This window comes from Protopterus annectens, chromosome 15.part0 (assembly GCF_019279795.1).
Source record: "Protopterus annectens isolate FY-2018-M chromosome 15.part0, PAN1.0, whole genome shotgun sequence".
NCBI lineage: Eukaryota > Metazoa > Chordata > Ceratodontiformes > Protopteridae > Protopterus > Protopterus annectens.
This window is the reverse complement of record NC_056749.1, coordinates 734,682,873-734,707,965: the sequence shown is the minus strand read 5'-3', so window position 1 is coordinate 734,707,965 and position 25,093 is coordinate 734,682,873. Positions and strand designations below refer to the sequence as shown.

Sequence of the window (25,093 nt, the reverse complement as noted above, 5' to 3'; positions counted from 1 at the left end):
AGTCAGCCAATATAAATGGTGCATTTCTCCATAAAGATCATACTCAAGGGAACAACAAAGGAGGATATGAAAATATGTGAAAATTTGAACATGCAGTTGTATCTTTCTAGCCATCCATCCAGCCACATCTCCTTTTTCCCATTTTTGCACATGGGGTCAGGGTGTCATATCAATAGTGGCAATCATCTAGAACCAAGTTCACACCACCGGGTAGCTAAATTTAAAATATAAATATGCAACAGACTAAGGAATAAATATAACAAGTTTAAGCAAATGTTATCCTATAACAAAACAGAAGCAACTCTTATTAGCATTCACACTGTTGTATCTTTCGGCTTTTCCCGGTTAGGGGTCGCCACAGCGGAACTCCGGTCCGCTAATGATTGGCAGTAGATTTCTACGTGCCGAGTTGCCAGCCCTGACGCACAACCTTCAACGAAGGTACGCCCATTCACGCATGTCTCCACACAGAAGATGCTCTAGCTGAGAGTCGAACAGGACAACATCTTACTGTGAGGCGACAACGCTACCGCAGCACCACCACCGCAGCTTTAACACAGAGAATGCCTCTATAGAGTTTTATTCTAAGACTCTTAGAAGCTGAGCTGCTGTGCACAAGCTAAAAAACAGAGTAGCATGCTGACTCATTTTGAATCTAATAAATAAGGAAGTATATTTATTCTACTGCACTTAAAGTTGCCTAGTATTTAAAACAGTTTTGAGTGGCTCCTATAATTTTTTATGCATTTTACTTTTTTCTGTATCTGAGGTTGCAGCAATTTATTGAAGGCATTTTACTGATTCGTTGTTTTCCAGTAGGTTCTGTGATATACCCAGCTATTTAAACCAGCTTTGAGTTGGTTCTATGATTGTTCCACATTTTACTGCATTTTCTTTGAATTTGAAGGGACTTCTATTAATTGAACTTGTTTTACAGGTTTCACTGTCTCTTCAAGTGTTTTGTGCATTTATCAGTGCTGATACATTTTTTACTATGTTCCAGTTACTTTTCAAACACAGAGCAGACAGTTTTGGCCAGCTGTGAGAATCATCTAATGCTTTTGGGGCTGATTGCTGCATTTTTGGGAAGACAAACACTATTGGTTAGAGCTGTTTTTCATTGGTTCTTTAATTTTCATTTAGATCATTGTAGGGCTGCACTTAGTGCAACAGGGCTACAAATTGCACTCCACAGGTGCAGGCACTTTCAATTTCAAGTTTATTAATGTAATGTATAACCAAAGCACCATTGCAATATGAAACAATTACAATAATAAAACAGTAACAACAATAAGACAAAAAAAAAACATAAACCATTGCCATCATCAACCAGACCGAATGTGTGTTTTTAATGCCTGCCTGAAGCCAGCCAATTTTGGGAAAAAACAAAGCCACAGAGGCATCAAATTCCACAGGTAAGGTGATTGCTAATGGAATGAGCAAAAACACGCTTCAAATGTTCCACTTTCAGTTGTAACTGTACCTAATGTATCCAATTTCATCCAAATCCAATCAACAATTAGAATCCTGCTATGTAACAGGTACAGCAAGCTGGACATAACTGACCAAAGTGCAGAACCACACAACTAGCACCTTAAAAGTAGCCTGTAACAGCCCCCAGTCACATTACATTAAGTAACTTAGCCTACAGACAATACATATAACTCAACATTACTGTTAAGCAAAGTTCTCAAGTTGTGCTATCAGTTGCATAAATACCCAAGTTACACATTCACTTAAATAGACATACATACATAACTACACCATCCATCCCTTAATTGCTAACTATCTGAATAGATTGTAAATCTCTGTCTCAGACAAACTCTACAGCTCTCTGAAAACTATCAATATGGAAGGTCAACCTACTTGTTTCCCCTCTATTACTAACCTCATAGCATTAGGTATCCTAAAGCAATGTAGCAATTGCCTTATAGTAAGAGATAATTAACTCCTACTAAACACCAATAACTGTTTGTGAGAGTTGCAGATATTTAAGAGATATGGAGGTCTCACTCTTACAAAAAAAACATACAACTTGTGAGCATCGCCCTAACACACCACACTCTATGCACCCAACCCTAACAGATAATATGACATAATGTTATAGCTGACACTGTAAAGAAATCCTTATCTAAGCCTCCTAGACTCTTGAGGATTATGTATGAGCAAAATTCAGAATCAAACATTAGCACATATAGTATCTCACCTTTAGCAGAGTCATTGTGTGAAATTCTAGTATACCAGACCACTCCAGATCCAAAAATGTTTTAGTGACTGGTGACTCTGCAATGAATGCCACACAGATTCACCGCTCACTAGACTAATCACATCAGTCTGACAAAGTAAACACTTTACACAGTCATTATTCCTGTATCTCTATATTGCTTTAGTAATAAAGGCTAATGTCCTGTCCTTTCCTGTAAAGGTCTTTATCAGATGGGAATAATAATATTCCATGTAGGACAACCACTTGAATGGAACTGTCTTTCCAAAATGTACTTAAAGTTATTAATGAAAAAGAAAGTGAGGGCTTTGGTAATACCTAATAAGTAAACGAATAGTCCCCAGAGTTATGCATATTATTTAAGCATTACAGTGTGGAAATTGAGGTCCTATTTATAAATTACTGATACAGTGGGTGGCATTGTCACCTCAAAGCAAGAAGTTCTGCAGTTCAATACTAGTCTGGGATGCCTTCTGTACCAATTGTGCATGTCTCCCTTGTATACAAGTGGATTAAGTTCTCCAGTTCAATACTAGTCTGGGATGCCTTCTCTACCGATTGTGCACATCTCCCTTGTATACACGTGGCAGATCGTGCACATCTCCCTTGTGTACACGTGGAGTTTGTTCAGGTGTGCCATTTTCCTCCCACATTACAAAGACATTCCAAATTGGCCATAGTTGTGAGTGTATGCATGTGTGTGTGTGCGCGCGCGCAAGCACGTGCATATGTCTGGTATGGAAGAATAACTGGGCCAGGACTGGTCACCCAGTAGTGTGAACATTGGCCCTAAATGTTTGTCACTGTTGTGACACCAAAATCTCATGTGCAAAATTTTGAAAAAGGGGTGATGGATGGATGGATGGATGGATGGATGGATGGATGGATGGATGGATATAACTCAGAAAATAAACTCTGTTCCCTGTTTAACCTTTATCTTATGTAACCACGTTACAATATTAACTTTAGGGAATTGTGGATTGAAAAACAGCTTACAATAACAAGTTAGAGTTAGTAAAAATACAGTTCACTTGGCAAGTCCATCAATGTTTCATATCTCAGTTACCTAAACATTGAAGATAAGAGCTGATCTCTTTGCAGAGTCCATTACTTGGGTGACATGCAGAATCAGGAGCTGAAGCTTAACAACAAGGTGTTCGCTGATTTTAAATTACAGTTTTTATATTCAGCACAAGACCCGAAACAACTATATTGTGCATAGAACTATGGGCTCAACAGCATTCAGCAACAGCTAGATCAGATTTTAACAATGCCATTTAGTTAGAGTTGTCCGAGATGGAGCCATGCATTCCAAATTTGGTACAGAATTCTGCAGACTACAGGAATATCATACAGGTCATAATTTCCTTGGCCAGTGGGAGATTATAATGACTGCAACTTGTACGAAGCTACTATTTAATCACTCAGTCCTGTACAGGCAAGAACCTGCCTATTTGAAGGATTTGAATAGGCATTGCCTCTCACTTGCTAATCGCATTCTGGCACAACAGGACATTCTGACTGTGAAGTTTTACTTCTGCATGTTTATGATCTTTAGTAGCTCCTATCTTCTGAAACTGACAGTTTCTGTGCCACAGTTCAAGCTTTTATATGCAAGCTAAAGACATATTTTTAATAAGATCTTTAAGACAATACTTTATTTTATAGTTTTACTATAGCCTAGTACCTACTTATGAACCTACTTATGTGTTTTTATTATTGCTGTATTGTTATGTGCTAGTCATTGTGATTTTTACTTGTTATGTTTGCCTGTTATTTGACTAATATCCCCAATATGGGTTTATGTTTAACTGCTGAATAACATTTTATCGAACTGCTAAACATCGAACCCTACCCATCGAAGTTCATTCAGCAAATGTTCATTTCAGCAAATGTGAAAGTAACTAGTTGGCCAACACTTCCCCGTCTGCCCTTTTTCCCCACTGTAGAGTGGTCTCGGAGTTGGTATATATAGTTGACGGGGTAAGGGAGGGTGAAGCATCCCATGTGGGTAGGTTTGAAATACTGTGATGTGTGAGACGAGGGAGTGCTGGCTAACTAGTTACTTTCCCTGTCGAAAAAATGAACATTCACTGAATAGGGTTCAATGTTCAGCCATTCAATGGAAATGTTTTTCAATGGTTAAACATATACCTTCCCCAATATATGGTATGTGTGCTTTTGTTCATCATTCGGTAACAGCAGACCTGTTTTACATGTTGTTTTTTGATATAATCCACAAAGGTTAATATTTCAATAAACAAGTTAAAGGCATTGGTGGAATGCAAAAGCAGGAGTTAAGTGCCATTTGAGTCATTTGCTATTGTTCCACTTTTCAGCTGTCTGTAGCAAACACTCATTTTTGCAAACGCATGAAAATATTAATTATATTAAGACTAAAAAATGTGTCTGCAGTGTTACGATCTTCATTGAATTCATTCTAATTGTATTAAATGATGTACTATGTGCACACTGATCAGTGTTAAGTGCGTAATGTTTTCATTTTCTATTTTATGTTTCCTGCTACGTTTCATTTTGTCTGAAATGCAGTTTTAAGATAACATGCTGATTGTGCTTTATAATTAAGGAGGTATGATAGAATAATCTCAGCATTTAACACCCTCATTTTTCTCTCCTTGCAAATTACACTTGAACAAATTTTCATATTAGTCATGCCATAGAACTTGTTTCTCCAGTTCAGTTTTCAGCTGGGTTGCCTTCTGTGCAGAGTCTGAGAATTATCAATGCATTTGTATGGGTTTTAATTGGCTATTTCATTTTACTCCTGTAACTCTAAGATGTCGTACAGAGAAAGAGAAAACTGGAATTTTTTAAATGGTGCACAGGTAATGTGTGTGTGTGTGTGTGTGTGTGTGTGTGTGTGTGTGTGTGTGTGTGTGTGTGTGTGTGTGTGTGTGTGTGTGTGCGTGCACATGTTACTGTGTGTTTGTGTGTGCCTGTGTGTACATGCATCACTGTGTATCTGTGTGTGTGTGTACGTGTGCACACGTCAGTGTGTGTGTCACTGTGATTATCACTCTACACCTGTGTGTGTGTGCCCGCGCAACTTCGCATCACTGTTGTTGTCACTGCGTATCCGTGTGCATGTGTGCACACATCACTGTGTGTATCACTGTGTATCTGTGCGTGTGTCTTTGTGTGTGCATGTGCACCTGCACATCACTGTGGTTGTCACTATCTATCCGTGTGCATGTGTGCACACATCACTGTGTGTATAACTGTATATATATATGTGTGTGTGCGCGCGTGTGTGCACGTGCCCATGCACGCATCAGAGTGGTTGCAACTGTGTATCCCTGTGTGTGTGTGTGTGCACCCGTCACTGTGTGTGTCACAGATGGATTGTGTGTGTGTGTGTGTGTGTGTGTGTGTGTGTGTGTGTGTGTGTGTGTGTGTGTGTGTGTCACATGATCAAGTCTCAGTGGGTATCCTGCAAAGGGCTGCTGCCATGTCTAGGATAACTTCTGTTGCCTTGTAATATCAGAATGTAGGAACAGCCTCCAAATCTCCTGCAACCCTGAAATGGATTAAGTAGATAATCTAAGAAGGAATGAATGAGTGAGTGACTTTGTGTTCATGATTTCATTAGGCATCAGTTGTAGTTGAGTTTCTAATTTTTTATTGAAGACTCTGACCATACCAGTGAACAGAATCTCTAACTAAAAAGCAAATAGCAAACAGCAGGAAAACCCTGGCAATTAACAGCCCAGTGCAAAAAAATAGAGAAATATTTCAAAGTAAATCACCAAGGCTGATACATGACTGTATATAATTCCACACGACTTCAAATGTGTGATCTGATGAAGCAACTTAAATTGTGAAAGCGCTAATCTTTTTTGTCCTGTTTTATGCTGATTAAAGTGGATCTTTTTCTTCACATTTGAAGTAATGTGGAACTATATACAGCCATGTATCAGCCTTGGTGATTTGCTTTGATAGAATCTCTGACCATACGAGTGGTTAGACTTATAAGGTTTATAGCATGATAAACTGTTGTTCCACTGTGAATTAAATTCAAAGATTTGGTATCACAGTGTTCTAGAAATGCTTAACAAGGAATTATTTCCATTCTAATATGTCTTATCAAAATTATAAATCTCAGTGGTCCATTGTCCAGCTGTAATTTCTTGGACATTACAGACCAAGTGCGTAATTCATCTAAACAGTTTACTCAAACAAGTAATGTTTATGTACAAATGCAGCATAAAGAAATACCAAACAATATTTTTTCCAGGAAACTAGCCTTCTGCAACCCTCATGCTTATATTTTGCCTCACACCCCCTACTCACCTCTGTGGCTCTGCTCGATAGGGGCACAGGAAAATAACTTTCTTGGATGATGAAAGCCAGGGTACCTTTTTGGCTAGGCTTATATAGGCCCCAGGGCCGATAGCCTAGTAACTACCTATGAACCTATGAACATCCTCTTTATTTTAATATGCTTACTGTAATTTACATCTCCTAGAGAGAGAGTGCAGTGAGTGAAGTATAAAAACAAAAACAGTCTGACTCTCTTCTCCTGAAGTGTGCAGTCTAACAGTGCAGCGAGATCAGAACAGTTGGAATGGAAGTCCGTCACCCGTATGATTCAAGTAAAGAAGCAGGAGTACTGACTTTGCAGTAAAGCCAGACAATATGAGAAACTAGCTCTTTGGTGTTGCACAAGCAAATGCTACCCGATTACTTGCCAGGATTGTGGTGCTGCGGTAGCATTGTCGCCTCACAGCAAGACGTTGTCGCGTTCGATTCTCACCTAGAGCGTCTTCTGTGTGGAGGCATGCATGAATGGGCATGCCTTCATTGAAGGTTGTGCATCAGGGCTGGTAACTCGGCACATAAAAATTCACTACCAAACATTAGCGGACCGGAGTTCCACTGTGGCGACCCCTAACCAGAATAAGCTGTAAGACACAACAACAACAACACAAATATTTGCCTATGTATTTGAGGGTAAGCCATCCAAAGGCATTAACTCAGGCCCTTCTTTTAGATATTATAGATACAGTTGTGGGTCTAAAATAAGTTATCTTTGACAATAGCTCTATTATTTCTAGAACAGAGATTCCAGCATGATTATATTGTTCCCATTGCTAACTGAATGTGATTTGCAGCTTGCTGTACACATACATGAACAGACAGACATATCTACACATTGATACACACACAGATATACATACACATGCACAAACACACACACACACACACACGCACTACAAAAAACACCTGCAGTAACTAATTTCAGATTGCTGTCACAACATAATAATAAACAAAAGCAGAAGAAGGCAAAACTCACTGTTCTCAAGGTACGACCAGCCATCACTGTTAGCCACACGATAGGCAAATGCTTTGTCTCAGTTGTAGGATATTTCATAAAACTAAGATCAGTAACTTCTCCAGTTGTGTAACAGAATTTTTTTCCCCTCTTTTGTAATTAAAATGCTAATGATTTCATTACAACATTCTACAATTTACAGGACTCATTTTAGCCCACAGAGAATACGCACTGATGAGATAGAACAGCCTTTTTAATGGACAGCATTCACCTTGATTTGTGAGTGTGTGATAAGTATACAAGACAGTGCCTGTAGGAACCCTTATTTAAAAGACAGCTTTCATGAATTTCAAAAGAATGATGAACAATTTATGATTGTACAGGAATATGATAAATACTAAAAGCACACACATAGATGAGCACCTGAGTTTGAAGCACTATAAGATACTAAGAAAATAAAAGATAGAGTGAAATGTGTTGAAATGTGTTCCCCGTGCTAGTAATTATTGTACACAAAGTGAGGATTTCCACATTTGCAGCCAAAATTCAAATTCATAAAAGCCAGAGTAACAGGCAAGTTTATGTATATATGTAACACTCTTCCATAAAATTTTGTTAGTAAATTTACATATGTAAGTCCCTCAAACAGCTCAGAGACAGGATGACATTGGGAAAGTTCAGGAGTGAGGAAAACACAGTAAAGCAAAAAATCAGAGAAAGAATCCAACTTCTACAATACATCTGCAATAGTTTAATGCCCTAAAGTAGTGGTTCCAAAACTTTGCAAGCTGGAGGACCCCTTTTATAAAGGAATATTTTGACAGACCCCTATATTTCAGATTGTGTTTTAAACTGATATTAATTAATTCTTCTTCTTCTTCTTTCGGCTTTTTCCCAGTTAGGGGTCGCCACAGCGGATCACCTTGTCCGCACATTGAATGGCAGTGGAGTTTTACAGTGTCGAGTTGCCAGCCCGGCGCCCAACCTTCCACAGAAGGCACACTCACATGCACACCTAGGGCCAATTTAGAGTGTCCAATCCACCTGCAGCATGTCTTTGGGATGTGGGAGGAAACCGGAGCACCCGGAGGAAACCCACGCGACCACAGGGAGGACATGCAGACTCCGCACAGAAGGCACCCGAGCCGAGGATCGAACCGGAGAACCTCTTGCTGTGAGGCGGCAATGCTAATCACTGCACCACCGTGGCCGCCCAAACTGATATTAATTAATAATTAATATAAATAAAGCAACATTTGAATTTTAAAAATTTGTTTTATTTTTAAAGGATTACAAATTAAACAAATTAATTTCTAGAATGAGTAATGCATTAAGGGACTTCCAAATATTATTAAATGTCAGAGTTTTTCTTAAATATTTATGTGATTATTGCTAAGTTATGTTGAAAACACATAAAAAAACACCAGGGCCAATATCTGAAGTCCAACCACCTGTGCTGTAGTGAAAGCTATACCAACAGTCCTGGCTATTATGAAAGTAAATTTCAACACCTGAAATGCAGTTCCTCAAAAAATGCAGCTTGGTAGTTGAGGTATGATTCAGGCTGTTGATTCCTGTAGCCAAGGTACAAGGTTTGAGCCTAAGCAAATTACTAACCACCTACTAAACCTAACTAGGGCATTCCACTCTCACACACACCTCAACCTCCTGGTGCAAGAAATCTGGACAAAACCGAAAATAAATAGGAACAGATTATAAACATTGCTCTTATGAACTTAGAAAATTGCTAGAATAACACAATTTGTGCTAGTACGCATTTGTCTAAAGATATGAAGTCTAAAACTCAAATGTCTGTCATTATTTAGCAACTGCGATCCTTTTTATGAGGAACAGACAAATATATGGGGCAAAAATTTGGACATTCTGCAGAAACCTGAACAGTTGAGGGGTATGTACCTACCTCTTACATTTAAGCACACGCAGACACATCTCTCCCTGTCTCTCACACATACACACCCATGTCTCTCCCGCACACACACACACACCCTCCCTCCCTCCTTCCCTGTTACACACACATACCTCTCAACCTCTTAGACTTAGACTATACTACAGCAAGAAATCTAGACAAAGCCACAAAGAATTGGGGAACAAAGGCCCAAAAATAAGAACACCTACCCGGTTACCAAATATAAATAAAATAAATAATAATAATAACTACATTTTAAATATTGCTCTTACAAACTTAGAAAGTTGATAGAACAACAAGTTTTGCATTTGTATGAATTTTCTGAAATTAGGATATGAAGTCTAAAGCTCAAACATCTGCTATTATTTTCTGACTTCAGTCCTCAGTGATTTGCCATAAAAATACAACTTTATGAGAAACAGACCAAAAATATGAGGCAAAAAATCTGGACACACTGTGAAAATCTGGACAGTTGTACCACTTTGGTGAGATTTATTCAAGCCTTGCTTAAGAAAAAAAATACCTTCACGTTCTTTGAACACTGTGTTCTGCTCTCGCAACTGAATTGCTGAATGAGATCTTCAGGATCAACTCTGCAGTACCGGCTTTGCTATGCTAGGGAGAGGTGCGTGCCCCTGCGACCAGTCTAAATCCAACACTGTAACTTACAGTCTGTAAGTGCCTCTAGTCTTACCCAAATAAAACATGGAGGGAACAGAACAGTTCATTTAAATTTCCCTCCAAGTTCCAACTGCCAGAGAGAAAACACAGGGCAAGTGAGCAGCTGCCAACCTCTGCCACAAAAGTGTTAGTTCCTTTTCTTCCTGTTATTAACTCAGAGCACCTGCTCAGTGCTAATCATACCTCTCAACTTTACAGATTTTTGTAGAATGTCCAGATTTTTGCCTCATATTTTTGGTTAATTTTTCATAAACGTGTGGTTTTCTGGCAAATTTGTGGCAAATCATTAAAGACTGAAGTTAGAAAATAATGACAGGCATTTGAGTTTCATACTTCATACCCTTCTGAAAATTCATGCTAATGCAAAACCTGTTATTCTATCAACTTTCTAAGATTGTAAGAGCAATATTTAAAAAAAATATTCGTATTTTTGGGCCTTGGTCCCACTTTTGTTTATGGCTTTGTCCAGATTTCTTGATCTAAGAGGTTGAGAGGTATGATGTGAATGCAGAAATTAAACTGCTCAGCCACAAACATGGACGTCTCTTTGTCATTTTTTTTTTTACTGAAAGTGAGCTGTGTAGCATTAGTGGAAAAATATTTATTTATTTTTATTTTTTTTAACTACAGCAAGGTTGGTCATCAGGATGATGCAGAAGTGGATGCAGAGATGCAAACTCCAGGTGGGTGTAATGACCCACGGACCCCTAGAAATTATCATATGAACCCCTGGGGTCTGCGAACCACAGTTTTAGAATCACTACCCTAAATATCAAATTTTTAATGCGGTTTTCATGAAGAACTCAAAAGTCCTCTGTGTCATATTTTTTCTTTATGTTAAAGCAATCACTGAAACAGGCAGCCTTGTTGGGGTCCACTTTATATCCACAGAAAATCTGGAATGAATCCTTTTGATTTTGTTGTAAAATGCCCACTCAGAAATTCCACCCATGAGCGAACCAATCAACAGTTCCACACTTCTGCCCATTTCACTGTGTATGCAAAGTTCCATTGTTCCTATCAATAGATAGGATCTTATAGATTCATAGGTAAGTACTAGGTTAGCTGCACTCGTGGGCCATTTTAAGCCCAGCCAATTTCCCTTTCAAAGGTGACACTCAAGCCTGCACCTTGTGTTTGTGAGGTAAACACCTTAACTATCATGTCAACCCTATGTTGGCCTTATTCGAGAGAGTATCCCAAGAACTAACCAAAAACCCCAGAAGCCTCACATAATGAATCTATCAACTGCTGTAGCCTCACAGGGAAGAGCAGATGAAGATCAAAAGATCATCAGTAAATAGGTTTACCTTGCCACCCTGACTTTACTGATTCCTTTTACCTATCGAATCCCCTGATATTCTATGCCAAAGGCTTGATGACCAAACTGAAGAATTGCAAGGGTAATGAATATCTCTGCTTTGTTCCATTTTCAGTCTGCATTGGTCTAGATAGGTGCATCTCAATTTTTATTACTCTATACTCCTTATAATATAAACAGTCCAACATGCTCACTAATGGATCTGAGAACTGTAAGTCCCTTACGACTGCAAACCAGTAATCCCTGTTTAGGTAACAGAATAACTTTCCTGCATCCAAGCTGAGCATAAGGTGTAGTTCCTTCCGGGTAGTGAAAGGACAGTGCCCTAACAAAACACATTAATCAGGAAGCATGATAGTAGCAAAATCTTCTTTCTCCAGGCACTCAAATCCCACAAAATCTAGGAAAAGAATCGGTACAGACTACCCCATGATATCTTCAGTCAAATCTTACCTATTTTGAGGGTCATCTAAGTAGCTGCATGCCCTTATAAAATGTATAATTTATTCTCCTTCCATGGTCCTTTATAACCCTCTGACAAATGATTTAGCATATTTTGAAATCTTGGGGATTTTTTTGTTTTTAAGAAGTTCATAACTGCCTTGATTGCATCAACGACTATAGATGTGGATAGTGTCTCTTGAACTTTGACCATTATCCAGTTGAACTGAAGCTTAGCTAGGAATTATGCTACCTTATGGGATACCTTGTCACACACAGCTTGGAATTGTCCCATCAAATGCATCCTGAAATCCACCAAAATATAACACTTTCCATATAGCCTAATGACAGAAATCACCAAAGCCTGTATATTAAGCTCTTTGTTACTTTTGGAAACAAATTCTGTTTTCTACTTGAGTAAATACCCCATTTGCTGATACAGGAACACACACCTCACCTTCTGCTTTCCTGTGGTTCTGTTCTTGAACTGTACAAATGTTTTTCACAGTCCTGTAAATGTTCAGGCTGTCCCTCCACTACTATACTCACAAGTCCTCTGTCACACACATTTATTCTCTGTTTTAAATTGATCATTAGGGAGGAAGTTTTATATTTTTCTTCTTTATATCCCTAGCAAACATGGAGTTAATCCTTCTGATTTTATTGCAATCAAAGATGGAGATGCCCACTGACTGTGTCCCATGGAAGGTTTAGAAGTGGGGATCCTACCCTTTTAATTCCTCTGATCTCTCCCACACTACTATGATCAATGACTGTAGTCTAAGCAGGGCAGACAACAAGGTCCAGGGCAGACCCTGGTTAATAACTACAGTCTGAGAGAACCACATGGGCTACATCAAACCCCTGGACTATATGCATCAGTTGCTCCAACCAATACGCTCAGTCAGTTCTGGTATAAACTTTTACAATGTGCAAATAGTAAGTGCAGAACATTAGTCTGGTTCCAAAAATGTGCACACTCATCTATAAGTCCCAAGTCCTCCTTGAACCTCCTGAAAATTTTCACCATGGAAGATTATCAGCCTGGTAAAGAAGTCTTTGCCATTGCTGCCCATCAGCCAGTTAACTCCCTAAAGAGCTTGTCCCTTCTGTTCAGTCAATAAAATTCAGTGGTATCCAAATAAAGTTCAAGGCTTAGCTAGACGTGCGACAGACTGAGGCTAATGTAACCAAAATTTCATCTAAATAACCCTTGGGAAACATAGGAACATTGCTAAGCAAGCGATCAATAGGGCAATAAAATGCTTAGCAGGATGTACATTTAAGTAGAAAAAATTACAAGTTGTTGCCAACCTTTATAAGCACTTAATAGTGTTCCCACCCATGATTGTGCTAGACAGTCAAGAGGAGAAGGTTAACACCCACACTACACCTCAAGCAACACATAGCCCTTCTAAACTCACACCACCAACACCCACACATAGCAACACTAAATCCACATATGTGGAGGCCCTTAACTGTAACCTGCCCAAGCAGCAAGGACTTCCGAAGCTGAAACGCAAACAAACACCAGTCACAACCAGTGTCACATAGCTCACAACACTAGTGTGCCACCCAGCAACAGCCCCTAAGGCAAGACAATGTGCCTAACACTTTAGTCATAGGTGACTCTATAGTCAGGTACACTGATGTCCTACTCACCGGACTGAACAAGGAGAAAATTACAGTCAGCTGCCTGTCGGGTGCCGGGAGCCACCATATAACTCATGCACTCAAGTCACTCCACAACAAGTACAAATATGACTCTGTCATTGTCCATGTTGGAGTGAATGACTTGAGACATACCTCCCTGAACTACATGAAAAGAGACGTGGAAGAGCTCTCGGATCATGTGGCCCAGGCAGGTATGACCCTAGCCCTGTGTAGCATCCTGCCTTTGCCCAGAATAATACCACAACATAAGGACAAAATGATTGACTTCAACAATTGGCTAAGCTTCTGGTGTCATTCAAAGGGGATCCAGTATCTGTGTGCCTGGGACGACATGATCGACAGACCACGATGCTTTGCCAGAGATGGTCTGCACCTGTCGCCCCTGGGATTCAGGTTACTGGCTATGGCTCTTGCCACCCCTATGGTGCCTTTTTTAGGCAAAGTTCAAAGGACAAAATCACCACTGTAACAGGTACAAGCATGCAAAACCTGAAAGTAATGCTACTCAATGCTAGAAGTCTAAACCTCAAAATGCACTCTCTCTCGAGGCACTCCTAAAAAATGGAAAACATCGATATCTGCACAGTAACTGAGACCCTGTTCAAGGCTCCAGAGAGCACCCCTGTACTACCAGGCTACAACTCTTACTACACTTTTCGGCTACCAAACCAGGATCGAAACACTAAATGTGGAGGAGTGTCCATATTCACCAAGGATAGTCACACCACCAGGTTAGCTGCCCAACACAATGTGTCTGAAATTCTCCAGGTGCAACTAACACTAGGTAAGACTGCAATCCAAATTGTAGCTTGCTACAGATCCCCCACCATGCCCCAAGATTCTCACTACACCTTTCTAAACATACTGGAAAATATTAATATACAACCAAACACCCTAATACTGGATGATTTCAACTACCCTGTCATTAACTGGGAAAACTACTCGTGCACCAACACCTTTGCCCAACGGTTCTTGGAATTCATAAATTCCAATGCCCTGGATCAACTAATCCATAGTCCCACCAGGGGCTCCAATATCCTAGACCTGGTCATTACCAACATGGGAAATCGATGCTCCACACCTATGGTCACCCCCTCGTTGGTCAGGTCAGACCATAAGCTAATCACCCTTAGCATCCACATCCAACCCCCACCCCCCAGTAAGGAAACCTCCATAAAAAAACTTCTCCAAGGCCAACTTCATGCTACTCAAGTCAGAAGTTATAAACTTCATGACACCCATGCAGATGGGAACTGAAAGTTTGACTGCTAAGTCCTACACTAAGGCACTGTATGAGCACATCCACTCATGCATGAATCGTGCCATCCCAAATAGAACCAAGATGCTCTCCTCCAAAAAAAGGAAGCCAATCTGGTGGTCCCCCGCCATAAACAAACTTTATAACAAAAGGAAAAAACTGTCGCAGAAAAGAGGAAAATCCCAGGATGCAAAAAACACCCTTATCAGCCTCAGTAAGAAACTGAAATCCCTCATAAAATCCTCCAAAGCTAGTTACGAAAATAAAATTGCCAAAGATTCCAAAGACAACCACAAGGCATTCTATAACTATGTCAAGAATCTAAATGGCAATGCTCAGATCTGCTCTGAACTACAACAGAATGTCATTAAATATACTGATTGCAGGGATATTGCCAATATCCTGGCAGATTGATTCAGTGCCAACTTCACCCACCTCTCACCCCCTAAATGGCCCATCTCAATACTGGAAGATTGCCAAAGTCCAGTAATAATGGCCACATAGGTAAAAAAAAACACTCTCCAAAGCTAAGAATACAGCATCCATGGGACCAGATGACATCCCGGGCTGTGTACTACATGAACTACAAAACGAACTGGCACCTCACCTAAGTGTCATGTTTAATCATACCCTCACCTCAGGCTTCATGCTCACTGAGTGGCACACAGCTACAGATATCCCACTCCACAAGTGGGGATCCACCTTGTATCCCAGGAACTACCGCCCCATCAGCCTGATGAGCCTGATCTGCAAGGCCATGGAACGTGTTATCATGGAACTTATAAGCAAAGACATTGGCAACCTTAAAACACTGGACCCAACCCAGTTTGGGTTTGTGAAGGGCTGATCTTGTCTCCTGAACTTATTGACTTCTTCGAATCAGTCTCCAGAGCCGTGGACGAGGTTAAGGCAGTCCACACAGCCTATCTGGACCTCGCCAAGGCCTTTGACACCATCCCCCACTCTGTAATCATAGATAAACTTACTAAGCTGGGCATTAATCCCTACATCACTCAATAGGTTGCCAACTGGCTTACTGACAGAACCCACACTGTAAAAGTAGCTGACTCCAAATCCAGCTCCAGACAAGTGACAAGTGGAGTACCTCAGGGTTCAGTCCTGGGACCTCTCTTGTTTGGCATCTACTTCTCTGAAGTACAAGCCAACTCTAAGGGACTCTGGCTAACAAAGTTCGCAGATGACTGCAAACTGGGAGCCATTACTGAATCATCAAATGATGTGGATACTCTACAAAAGGGCCTTACAGAAACAGATGCTTGGTGCCAGAGCCATAGGCTCAAGCTCAATGCCAAGAAATGTATAGTTATCCCCTTTGGGAAAAAAACATGTACCCATGAATTATCACATAGATGGCAGTACACTAAACACCAAAAGTGTGATAAGAGACTTAGGGACACAGGTGGACAGTGGTCTCGCCTTCAATAACCACATTGCCACAACAGTCAGGAAATCCCTCTATGTGGCACACATCACTAAGGGCTTTTCATCCAGAAAAAAGTAGGTCATTGTCCCACTGTACTCATCCCTCATTAGACCCATTATAGAATACAATGCCCCGTTTGGTATGTACCTCTCAAGACATCTGCAACAACTGGAAAGGCCACAGAAATACCTTACTAAAAGAATCACAGGCCTAAAGCAGATGCCCTATGCTGACCACCTTAAAAAACTCCAGCTATACTCTGTTGCATATCGTCTACTCCAAGGCGATCTCTGCTTAACATACAAGGCCATGTCAAACCCAGAGCTGTTGGACATGCTGCACTTAAAGAAATCCCAATCTCTCAGAGCCACACGCTCCAGGGATCTAAATCTTGTCATCACAATAAACAAAACATGCTGGAGGGATATATTCCTGACCCAGAGACTCCCCAGACTCTGGAATAGACTGCTCATACATGTCAAGCAGAGCGCCTCTTTGGCCCTCTTCAAAAGGAACCTTGGTGATTAGATGGGAGAAAGGAAATTCACCCTGGGGATCACGTCAGTCACCCTGCTAGACAGGGGTCCAGGGAAGTAAATAGTGTGGGAAGAAATAGCCAGGGAACTTTTATGGCTAGGCTTGTAGAGGCCCTAGGGCCAATAGCCTAGTACCAACCTATGAAATCGAGCAGGACAGTAGATGATGAGCCTGGTATAAATTTAAATCTAACAAAACCAAACAACAGGCAGCTATGGAGAATTAGACTAATAAACTTTATTACAATGGTTAGTGCTTTCATCCAGTATATCCGGCTTTCATCAGAATTAGTGTCTACCCAACCAGTCATCCAGACTAACCTTAAAGGTGGCCAAAGTAGTAGTTTGATTGACCTGTGGTGGTAGCTCAGTGTTGAGTTATGACTGGTAGGCTGCTGAGGATGAGGAGATTCATGCTAATCCGCTGGGATAGACAAATGATTTAAGACCTTTCATTTCCTAGGTTAGAAGTCTTTGCAGCCTTTGTAGTTGCATGATATGCTTGAATTTGTACGTATCAAATGAGGCATTGTTATTAGATGATGGACTTGATAAGGGAAAATTACACTGGTACGATGACTTCTTTGGATTTTGAAGATATTCCCTTGGAAATTGACTGGGTAATATAGAAGGATTGCATGACTAAGGTGGAGATGTGATGAACAAATGAGAGAGAGCTGTGTAAGTACCTAGGTTCTTTATGACTGTGACCATCTAAGGAGAAGTACTGTATATGACATATGAGGTAGGAGCAGCTTTTATTTGCTGAATGTTACTATGCTGTTTTTTTTTTTTTTTTTTTTTTTTTTTTTTGCAGTTTCCTTGAAACTGGTTTTGGTACACCAGGTATGCTGTGTAATGCAGCATAGTAGCGTTCAGCAAAAAAAAAAAAAGACTGTATCAGTGGCTGGGAGGATAACAATTTTCAGCTTGCAATCATCAGCAAATCTCATTGATCACACTTCTAGGATATTGTTGTGGATGTCTGCAAAATAAATGGCAAACATGTGGAGACCCAGCATGAATCCCTGGGGTACCCCTTCTAGTAAAATATTACATTCAGAAAGGGAAGCAGCACCTGTAACAATCTGGCGTCTTTTAATGTTAATGTGTTTGTCTCTGATTAGAGGATGAGCTCATTGCCATCCCAGATATCTGTGGCGACTCATTGCCATCCCAGATATGTGGCGACTCATTGCCATCCCAGATATCTGTGGTGACTCATTGCCATCCCAGATATCTGTGGCGACTCATTGCCATCCCAGATATCTGTGGCGACTCATTGCCATCCCAGATATCTGCGGCGACTCATTGCCATCCCAGATATCTGCGGCGACTCATTGCCATCCCAGATATCTGCGGCGACTCATTGCCATCCCAGATATCTGCGGCGACTCATTGCCATCCCAGATATCTGTGACGACTCATTGCCATCCCAGATATCTGTGGCGACTCATTGCCATCCCAGATATCTGTGGCGACTCATTGCCATCCCAGATATCTGTGGCGATGTACTTAACCGTAGGCTTCCCTTCTAGGTGTCTTCTCACTATTATCATGTAACATCATCCCATAAGCGGCCATACTTGAACATATTGAGTCTGGACTTTGGCCACAACTGGTTGTAAAGTGACATTCCTTCTTATGTTGTGATAATAGCCTGGATTCAGAGGCCCATTGAAAAAAATTATATGTAAGGAGATCACAAAGGCAGTTTTTTCAAAGCTTGAGAAGGAGTACCCATTGCCCAATATCTACCCATAGTAATAAATATTTGGGGTGCTGGCATGCAAATCCATATCCACCAGTTTATTCATAGATTAAAATTCAAGTACCAGCTCCAATGACCATGCATTTCTAAAGTTTACTTACTAAATCAGCCCTACAGGAAGACTTAGAAAAGTCCAGATAGTGGCATGAGGTAGTCTGAGGTCTGACGCACTCAACCTGTTAAATGGAATTTTCACTGACTTGGCTTGATCCCACTTTTCAGATGTATGCATTTATGCATGTGCATTTATATGTGTGCGTGTACATCTATGTATGTGCATGTGCAAGCACATGCATTCCTCTGTGTTTGCATGCCTGTGTATGTGTGTGTGTGTGTGTGTGTGTGTGTGTGTGTGTGTGTGTGTGTGTGTGTGTGTGTGTGTGTGTGTGTGTGTACAGGCATGGAAACTGCAGTCCCCTTGAATATATGTGTCTGTCTGTCTGTATGGGTGTGACTGATTGCACATATTGGCATGTAAGGAACTTTACAAAAGGCAGCAGCCAGCATTTAACTGTATGTCATTCACAGTGGACTTTCCTATGTAGCCAATCAGCAGGAGAGCAGAACTTGGGCCTTTTCATTAAATAACACATTGGCCATGAGCAACACTGTCCTTCCTCCTCCTCTTCCTCCTCCTCCATGCTCATTCGTGGGATTGTTTTGCATCTTGTACAAAGGAAGTGCTGTCATTAATATCAGAAATGTAGTGATGTTAGCCAGTTTATCTGGTGGTGTAAACCTTGGTTCAATGTGATTTGACTGCTGAAGTGACACCCCGACCACATATCCAAAAATGGGTAAAGGGGTTGAGGATGGATGAATGGATGTTAGCCAGTGTGAAACAGTGCAAAGAAAATTACAGATTTCAAACTATTTCAAATTTCCTCTTATAAATAATGGAAACTGCCATGCTTAAAAGATGATCCATTAAATATTCTGTTTACCTTTATGTGAGTCAGAGGATAAAATGAATTGTGTTAAAGTCATAATGCCAAATAGCCAGAATGCAGAACAGCATTAAGACAAACACAAAGGGCCAAAACACATTGCCGAAGAGATTGTGTTAGAGTGGGGACTGGTGCTTTCCCCACTGTAGTGCAATCTCAAAGTTAGTATATATAATAAGCAGGGGGTGTTAAGGTTAATATCAACTGTGTTTTTAGGTAATGTGTGTTTCGGCTCTTTGTGCTCATTGTAATGCTGTTCGGCATTCCGGACATTCAGCATTATGGATACATTCCAAAATGAATCATATGAATTTAGACATTCCTTTAGTTTTAGAGCATGCCAGTCCATATTACATGCAGTTTTAATCACACCGGTCAGATATATTTGAACGTTGTTAAATCAAGTGTCATTAGATGTATAGCCAGTACATTTCTTGTCAGAGTATATGTTTATCCACTTAACTATTGTAATAAATTGTGTTTTTCCCTATATTTTGCAGATGTTGTTTTATTGCTAAGGGCTGTGTTACTCTGGTTCTGTTATTTTGGTTTTAATCTTAAGAAAAGTTACACTGAAGGCTGATGTTTCTAGCTATTATAGCAGCACATGGTGTTATTTTCTGAAAACAACAGGACAATTTTATTTTTAGAAAGCCACAATACTTACAGCACCAAAGTTCAGCAGTATATCATGGTATTTCCTAAAACAACCCAAACTGTTCATTATGTAAATAAACTGAATTTTAATGTTGTACAAAACTGGAATTTAATAAAGAACTAAGCTATATTATTTCGAACTTCATTGGTCAGATTGTTCTTATATGTTTTGTTTGTTAAATAGATACTTATATAACTACACTCCTAGCTCGGACTGAGAATGCATATGAAAAGAGAAAGACATTCCTTTACATAAATTTTACACCTGATAGCATGAATGATCACTATCATGAACTAATATTGTACTTTTATGACCCAAATTACTGTTATTTTGTACTATGTAAGTAACACATTTTGACAAAGCTTGCTTGTAATGTATATTGCCATATATTATTATTGTGAAGCCCTTTATCCCAGACCTCCAATGAAAATGACCTCTGCTTAGTTGGGCTACCCATTAACAAACTGCGAATGAATAAGGAAATATGCATCTGTTTTCATGGTAAATATCAGTAGCATCAATGTTAGCCTTGTACTTTATATAAACACATACAGTGGGAATAAAATCAGCATGCATTTCTATCAGCTATTTAATTTTGTTGTCTCTCTCTCTGTCTGCTGACAATTCTAACTTCTGTTTCCTTTACTAATGCAGGCTGAGTTGTTAGATGTACTTAGTGAGAATAAGAAACAGTGCCTTGAAAACGATTCTACTGTGTCATGTTCGCTCCTACCGTGCATACGTCCCTTGCCAAATAAAGTTGCGCGATGGAAAGAGTAAGTCTGTTTCTTGGACTGGAAGCACAATAAAATATGTTCATTGTACTGATGATTATGAATTACACTGGCAAATGACATTTAAGTAGTCTTAAATTTGTGTTGTAGATTAATGTAATGACAAAATATTAAATCGTAGTTCATTTCATCTACATCTAAGCTCATTTTTCAACTGTTTAAACTGTATAATTTCTAGTAAAACATTCTGACAGCTGTACTAAATGTGCCACTCATAGAAATCTTACTGCAAAACAATAACCTAGCATGATCATGTTCAGCCTCTGCTTGCATTTCAGTTTTAAAATGTATGGATATGAATCCATGCCTCTGCAGGAAAGAAACGCTGCTTCACCGCAAAATATACCTAGCAGCAATTTGAATGTCATACATTCTTTTTATGAGTACCACTGCCTTAATCTGCCAGAATCTGAAAGATGCCTAGGAATCCAATTATCCCATATTATTCACTTGAGAATCATAGTTGCCAGAAAAAAAATAACTCTCAGCTCTGAACACTGACATATATCAGAATAGCAAAGCAGGAATAAGTCAGCTCTAGCCAAATCATTTTGGCTAGTATTTTAATCTAAAATCAAAAACTGAACTACTCAATTCTCCCTGCAGAACACCACCTGTTATTTTATAAACAGCTGTCCTTCTGTCTGATATTTTTCAAGATAGTTTTCAGTTTCATATTAGCAGAATGTGAGTATGTTTTCTGAATTAATGACTTGGCAAAGTATGCAAGGGCTTTGTTGTCTTTTTTGAGAAGATGTAAATATGCAATGCACTAATACATTTTATGAAAATAAAATATTATTGTCAAAGTTATTGATAACAGCAGCTAATTTATTATTTTATGAATGTTGCTACATTATAAAAATATAGGGATGGTAAATTTGGTCCAGTAAAAAGGTGACTCATTTCCCTTCTGGCGTCAACATTTGAATGTAAACCTTAATTCTTGTATTACATTGCTCCAAATACTTTAATATTTGAGATGCGTACAGTGATTGCTGTCATTGAAGATGGTCAGGAATCAGTTACATACTTAGAAAGTGAGGTAAGAAAGGGTCATTTGCTGAAGTTCATAGATATACATTGTACTTTTGCACAAGCCTTGCACAGTAGGGTGGCACTTCATGGTAAAATATGGAGCCAGTAAATATCCATACAAGTCAGGCAGCACTTTTGTTTGGCTAGCTGTACTTTATTGTTATATGAATGTGTCACTGCTGCAAACATGCAAGTAGACACATCCATGCAATAAAATACCTACACAGAAGTTTAAGACAGAATCTGCAGAGTGACCATGTATTGCATTGCATGGATCTTATGAAAACCAAAAATGTGAACTCACAGACTAATGTTGTTGTGCTGTGTCTTTCGGCTTTTCCTGGTTAGGGGTCGCCACAGTGGAACTCCGGTCCGCTAATGATTGGCAGTAGATTTTTAAGTGCTGAGTTGCCGGCCCTGATGCACAACCTTCAACGAAGGTACGCCCCTTCACACATGTCTCCACACAGAAGACGCTCTAGCTGAGAATTGAACAGGACAACGTCTTACTGTGAGGCGACAACGCTACCACAGCACCACCACCACAGACTAATGCATCACAGACATAAAGCAGTCTTTGCTAGGCTGCACATGCTAGTACTTGCTTTGTTGGGATGGACAAAGCAACATATAAAGATATATAATTATACAGTATTTACTGCAGTGCTATAGTGTCCATATATGGGTAGATGCATTAAAGGGAAGAAAAGGGGGTTTTGGAAGAAGGAGAAGGCAGTTAGCAGAAACAGACACAGAAGGCTGGCATATACAGATGTACAGAATGGGGGAAGGCAAGGCAACATTTTTTAGTGATGATAAGATCCCATGTTTTCTTTTTTTTACTTTATATAATGAAGTAGAAAAAGGTAAGGAGAAAGCAGAATAGGAAAGGAGAGGGGGGTTTGTGTGAAGGGGCATACAGATACATACATAATAACAGATTAAAATGGGTAGATGCACACACACTAGAATGGGGGAGATATGAGATGATGTGAGGCAAACAGAGGGCAGGCAAATTATGACAGAGGATGGGCAAAGCACAGAGTGATGGCTGTGATACAAGAGGAAGGGAGCATATTTGGCTGGGTATACAGCAAAAGTCTACCACCCCAACCCAGAATTATATTATTTGAATCCATCACCAACTGATGGATCATGCTACTGGTATTAAGGGCCACGTCCTTCTGGTGTCCCAGTGGTAAAAGCCAGAAAGGTGAGTGAAGTCTCTAACCTATCCAGCCAGCTTTCCTTCTGGATTATATACCTTGGCACTGTCCTCTCTTCTACAGCATCCACCACCTGCTGCAACTAGGTGACTTGAGCCAGTGATGCCACTTTACCTGCTGGTGAGGGGACAGTAACGCAGTCTGACATGGCACAGTGAAACTCATCACCTTCGTGCTACAAGTTAGCATTTGTGAATAGAACTGAAGCATGGCTGGCTGTCTCATGTGCATGACATGTTTTACTGTTTCATTCTGCATTCTGTTTGTGCTGAAAGAGAAATAGGGAACCATGACTGACAGGTGTAAGATAAGACAGCATAAGAAAAAGTGCAAATAACTATTCCTTACATATGTCCCTTTAGCTGTATGACAGGCAGTATGCAGGTATGTCTCCCCCATTCATGCATCAACATGCTTACACAGGGACATAGTTTATAGTCATTTAGAAGAAAACTCAATTATGGGAGTAGAACAAAAGGGTAATAAAAGAAAGTCATATGGAACACAGGATCATTTGTTGTTAAATAAAGTCATGGAGAACTGTAAAAAGGGAAATAATCTAAGTATGGCATGGATTGGCTAAAAAAAATGTGATTGTATCCCACATTCATGGATAAAAGAGTGCTTAAAAGTGTATAAGATACACCCTGCACTGATTGACTACATTACAGTGACCATGAAACAGTGGCAGACCACTTTGCAATTATGCCATGATAAAGGACAAATGAATATCCCAAGGATAAAAATTCAAAGGGGGATATTCCAGGGTGACTCTGTCACCGCTGCTATTCTGCCTTGCCCTTAACCCATTAAGCTGTCTACTTAACAGCTTAGACCATGGGTATAATTTGGCTCCTAGAAAACAACCGTGTAAAAACTTCTCATCTTCTCTTTGTCGATGATTTAAAACTGTATAGCTCATCAGATGAGGAACTGAAAGCACAACTGCAAGTTGTCAAAACTTTTTCAGATGATATAAGAATCCTATTTGGTCTTGACAAATGTGCAAAAGCAACCTTTAAAGCAGGAAAACTGCAACATCAGGAAAACATCAGTTTGGGACAAGAATGTGATATAAAAGAACTTGAGCAAGAGGGCGTGTATAAATACTTGGGAAATGATGAAGGATCAACAATAAAACATGAACAAATGCGAATAAAACTTAGTACGGAATATTTCAGAAGACTTAAATTAATCCTGAAAACAGTACTGACATCTAGGAACAAAATTCAAGCTATAAACCAATTTGCTCTTCCTGTCCTAACTTACAGTTTTGGAGTGATTGACTGACCCCAAAACATGTTGGATAGATTAGACAGGAAAACAAGAAGGATGCTTCATGCTCACCAAATGATTTATAAAAATCAGTGTATACCAAGATTATATATTCCCCGTTCTGAAGGAGGGATGGCCCTCCTTGAAATTGATTACATGTATAGATCTGCAATTGTGGGACTCCACACATATCTGCTGACCTCACAAGACCTAAATGTAGTGAAAGTTTTGAAAAAAGAGGAGAATAAATCTAAGGTGACCTCTGCTTTAATGTAGCAGAATCATATTGATGTCAAGCAGGAATGGAAATCAAATCAGAAGTGGATAAAAACCAGGCAGCAACTGAATGTGCCAAAAAACAAAATAAAGAATATAAGGTGAAGGACCAGATGAGAAGGCAAGAAATGTGGAAAAAGCATAAATATAGTTGGAAGTATAGAAAACTTCTGGAAGAACCTCATGTTGATCAGGATCAAATGCAGGAATGGTTAAGGAGAGGCGAATTCAAACCACGAGATGAAAGGTTAATATTGGCACCCCAAGATAGTGGGCTACGTACACATTGGATTACAAAGTCCATTGAAC

At 39.8% G+C, this 25,093-nt stretch overlaps 1 protein-coding gene across 2 annotated transcripts in view; it reads left to right on the top strand.

Moving 5' to 3' along the window:
- Positions 1-25,093, top strand: part of AFF2 (AF4/FMR2 family member 2) — a 3,001,139-nt gene that overhangs the window by 2,521,461 nt on the left and 454,585 nt on the right. For both annotated transcript variants that reach the window (XM_044057592.1, XM_044057591.1), the window contains exon 14: positions 20,830-20,951. In XM_044057592.1, the coding sequence (XP_043913527.1) occupies positions 20,830-20,951 (122 nt within the window). The remainder of the gene's footprint in view (positions 1-20,829; positions 20,952-25,093) is intronic.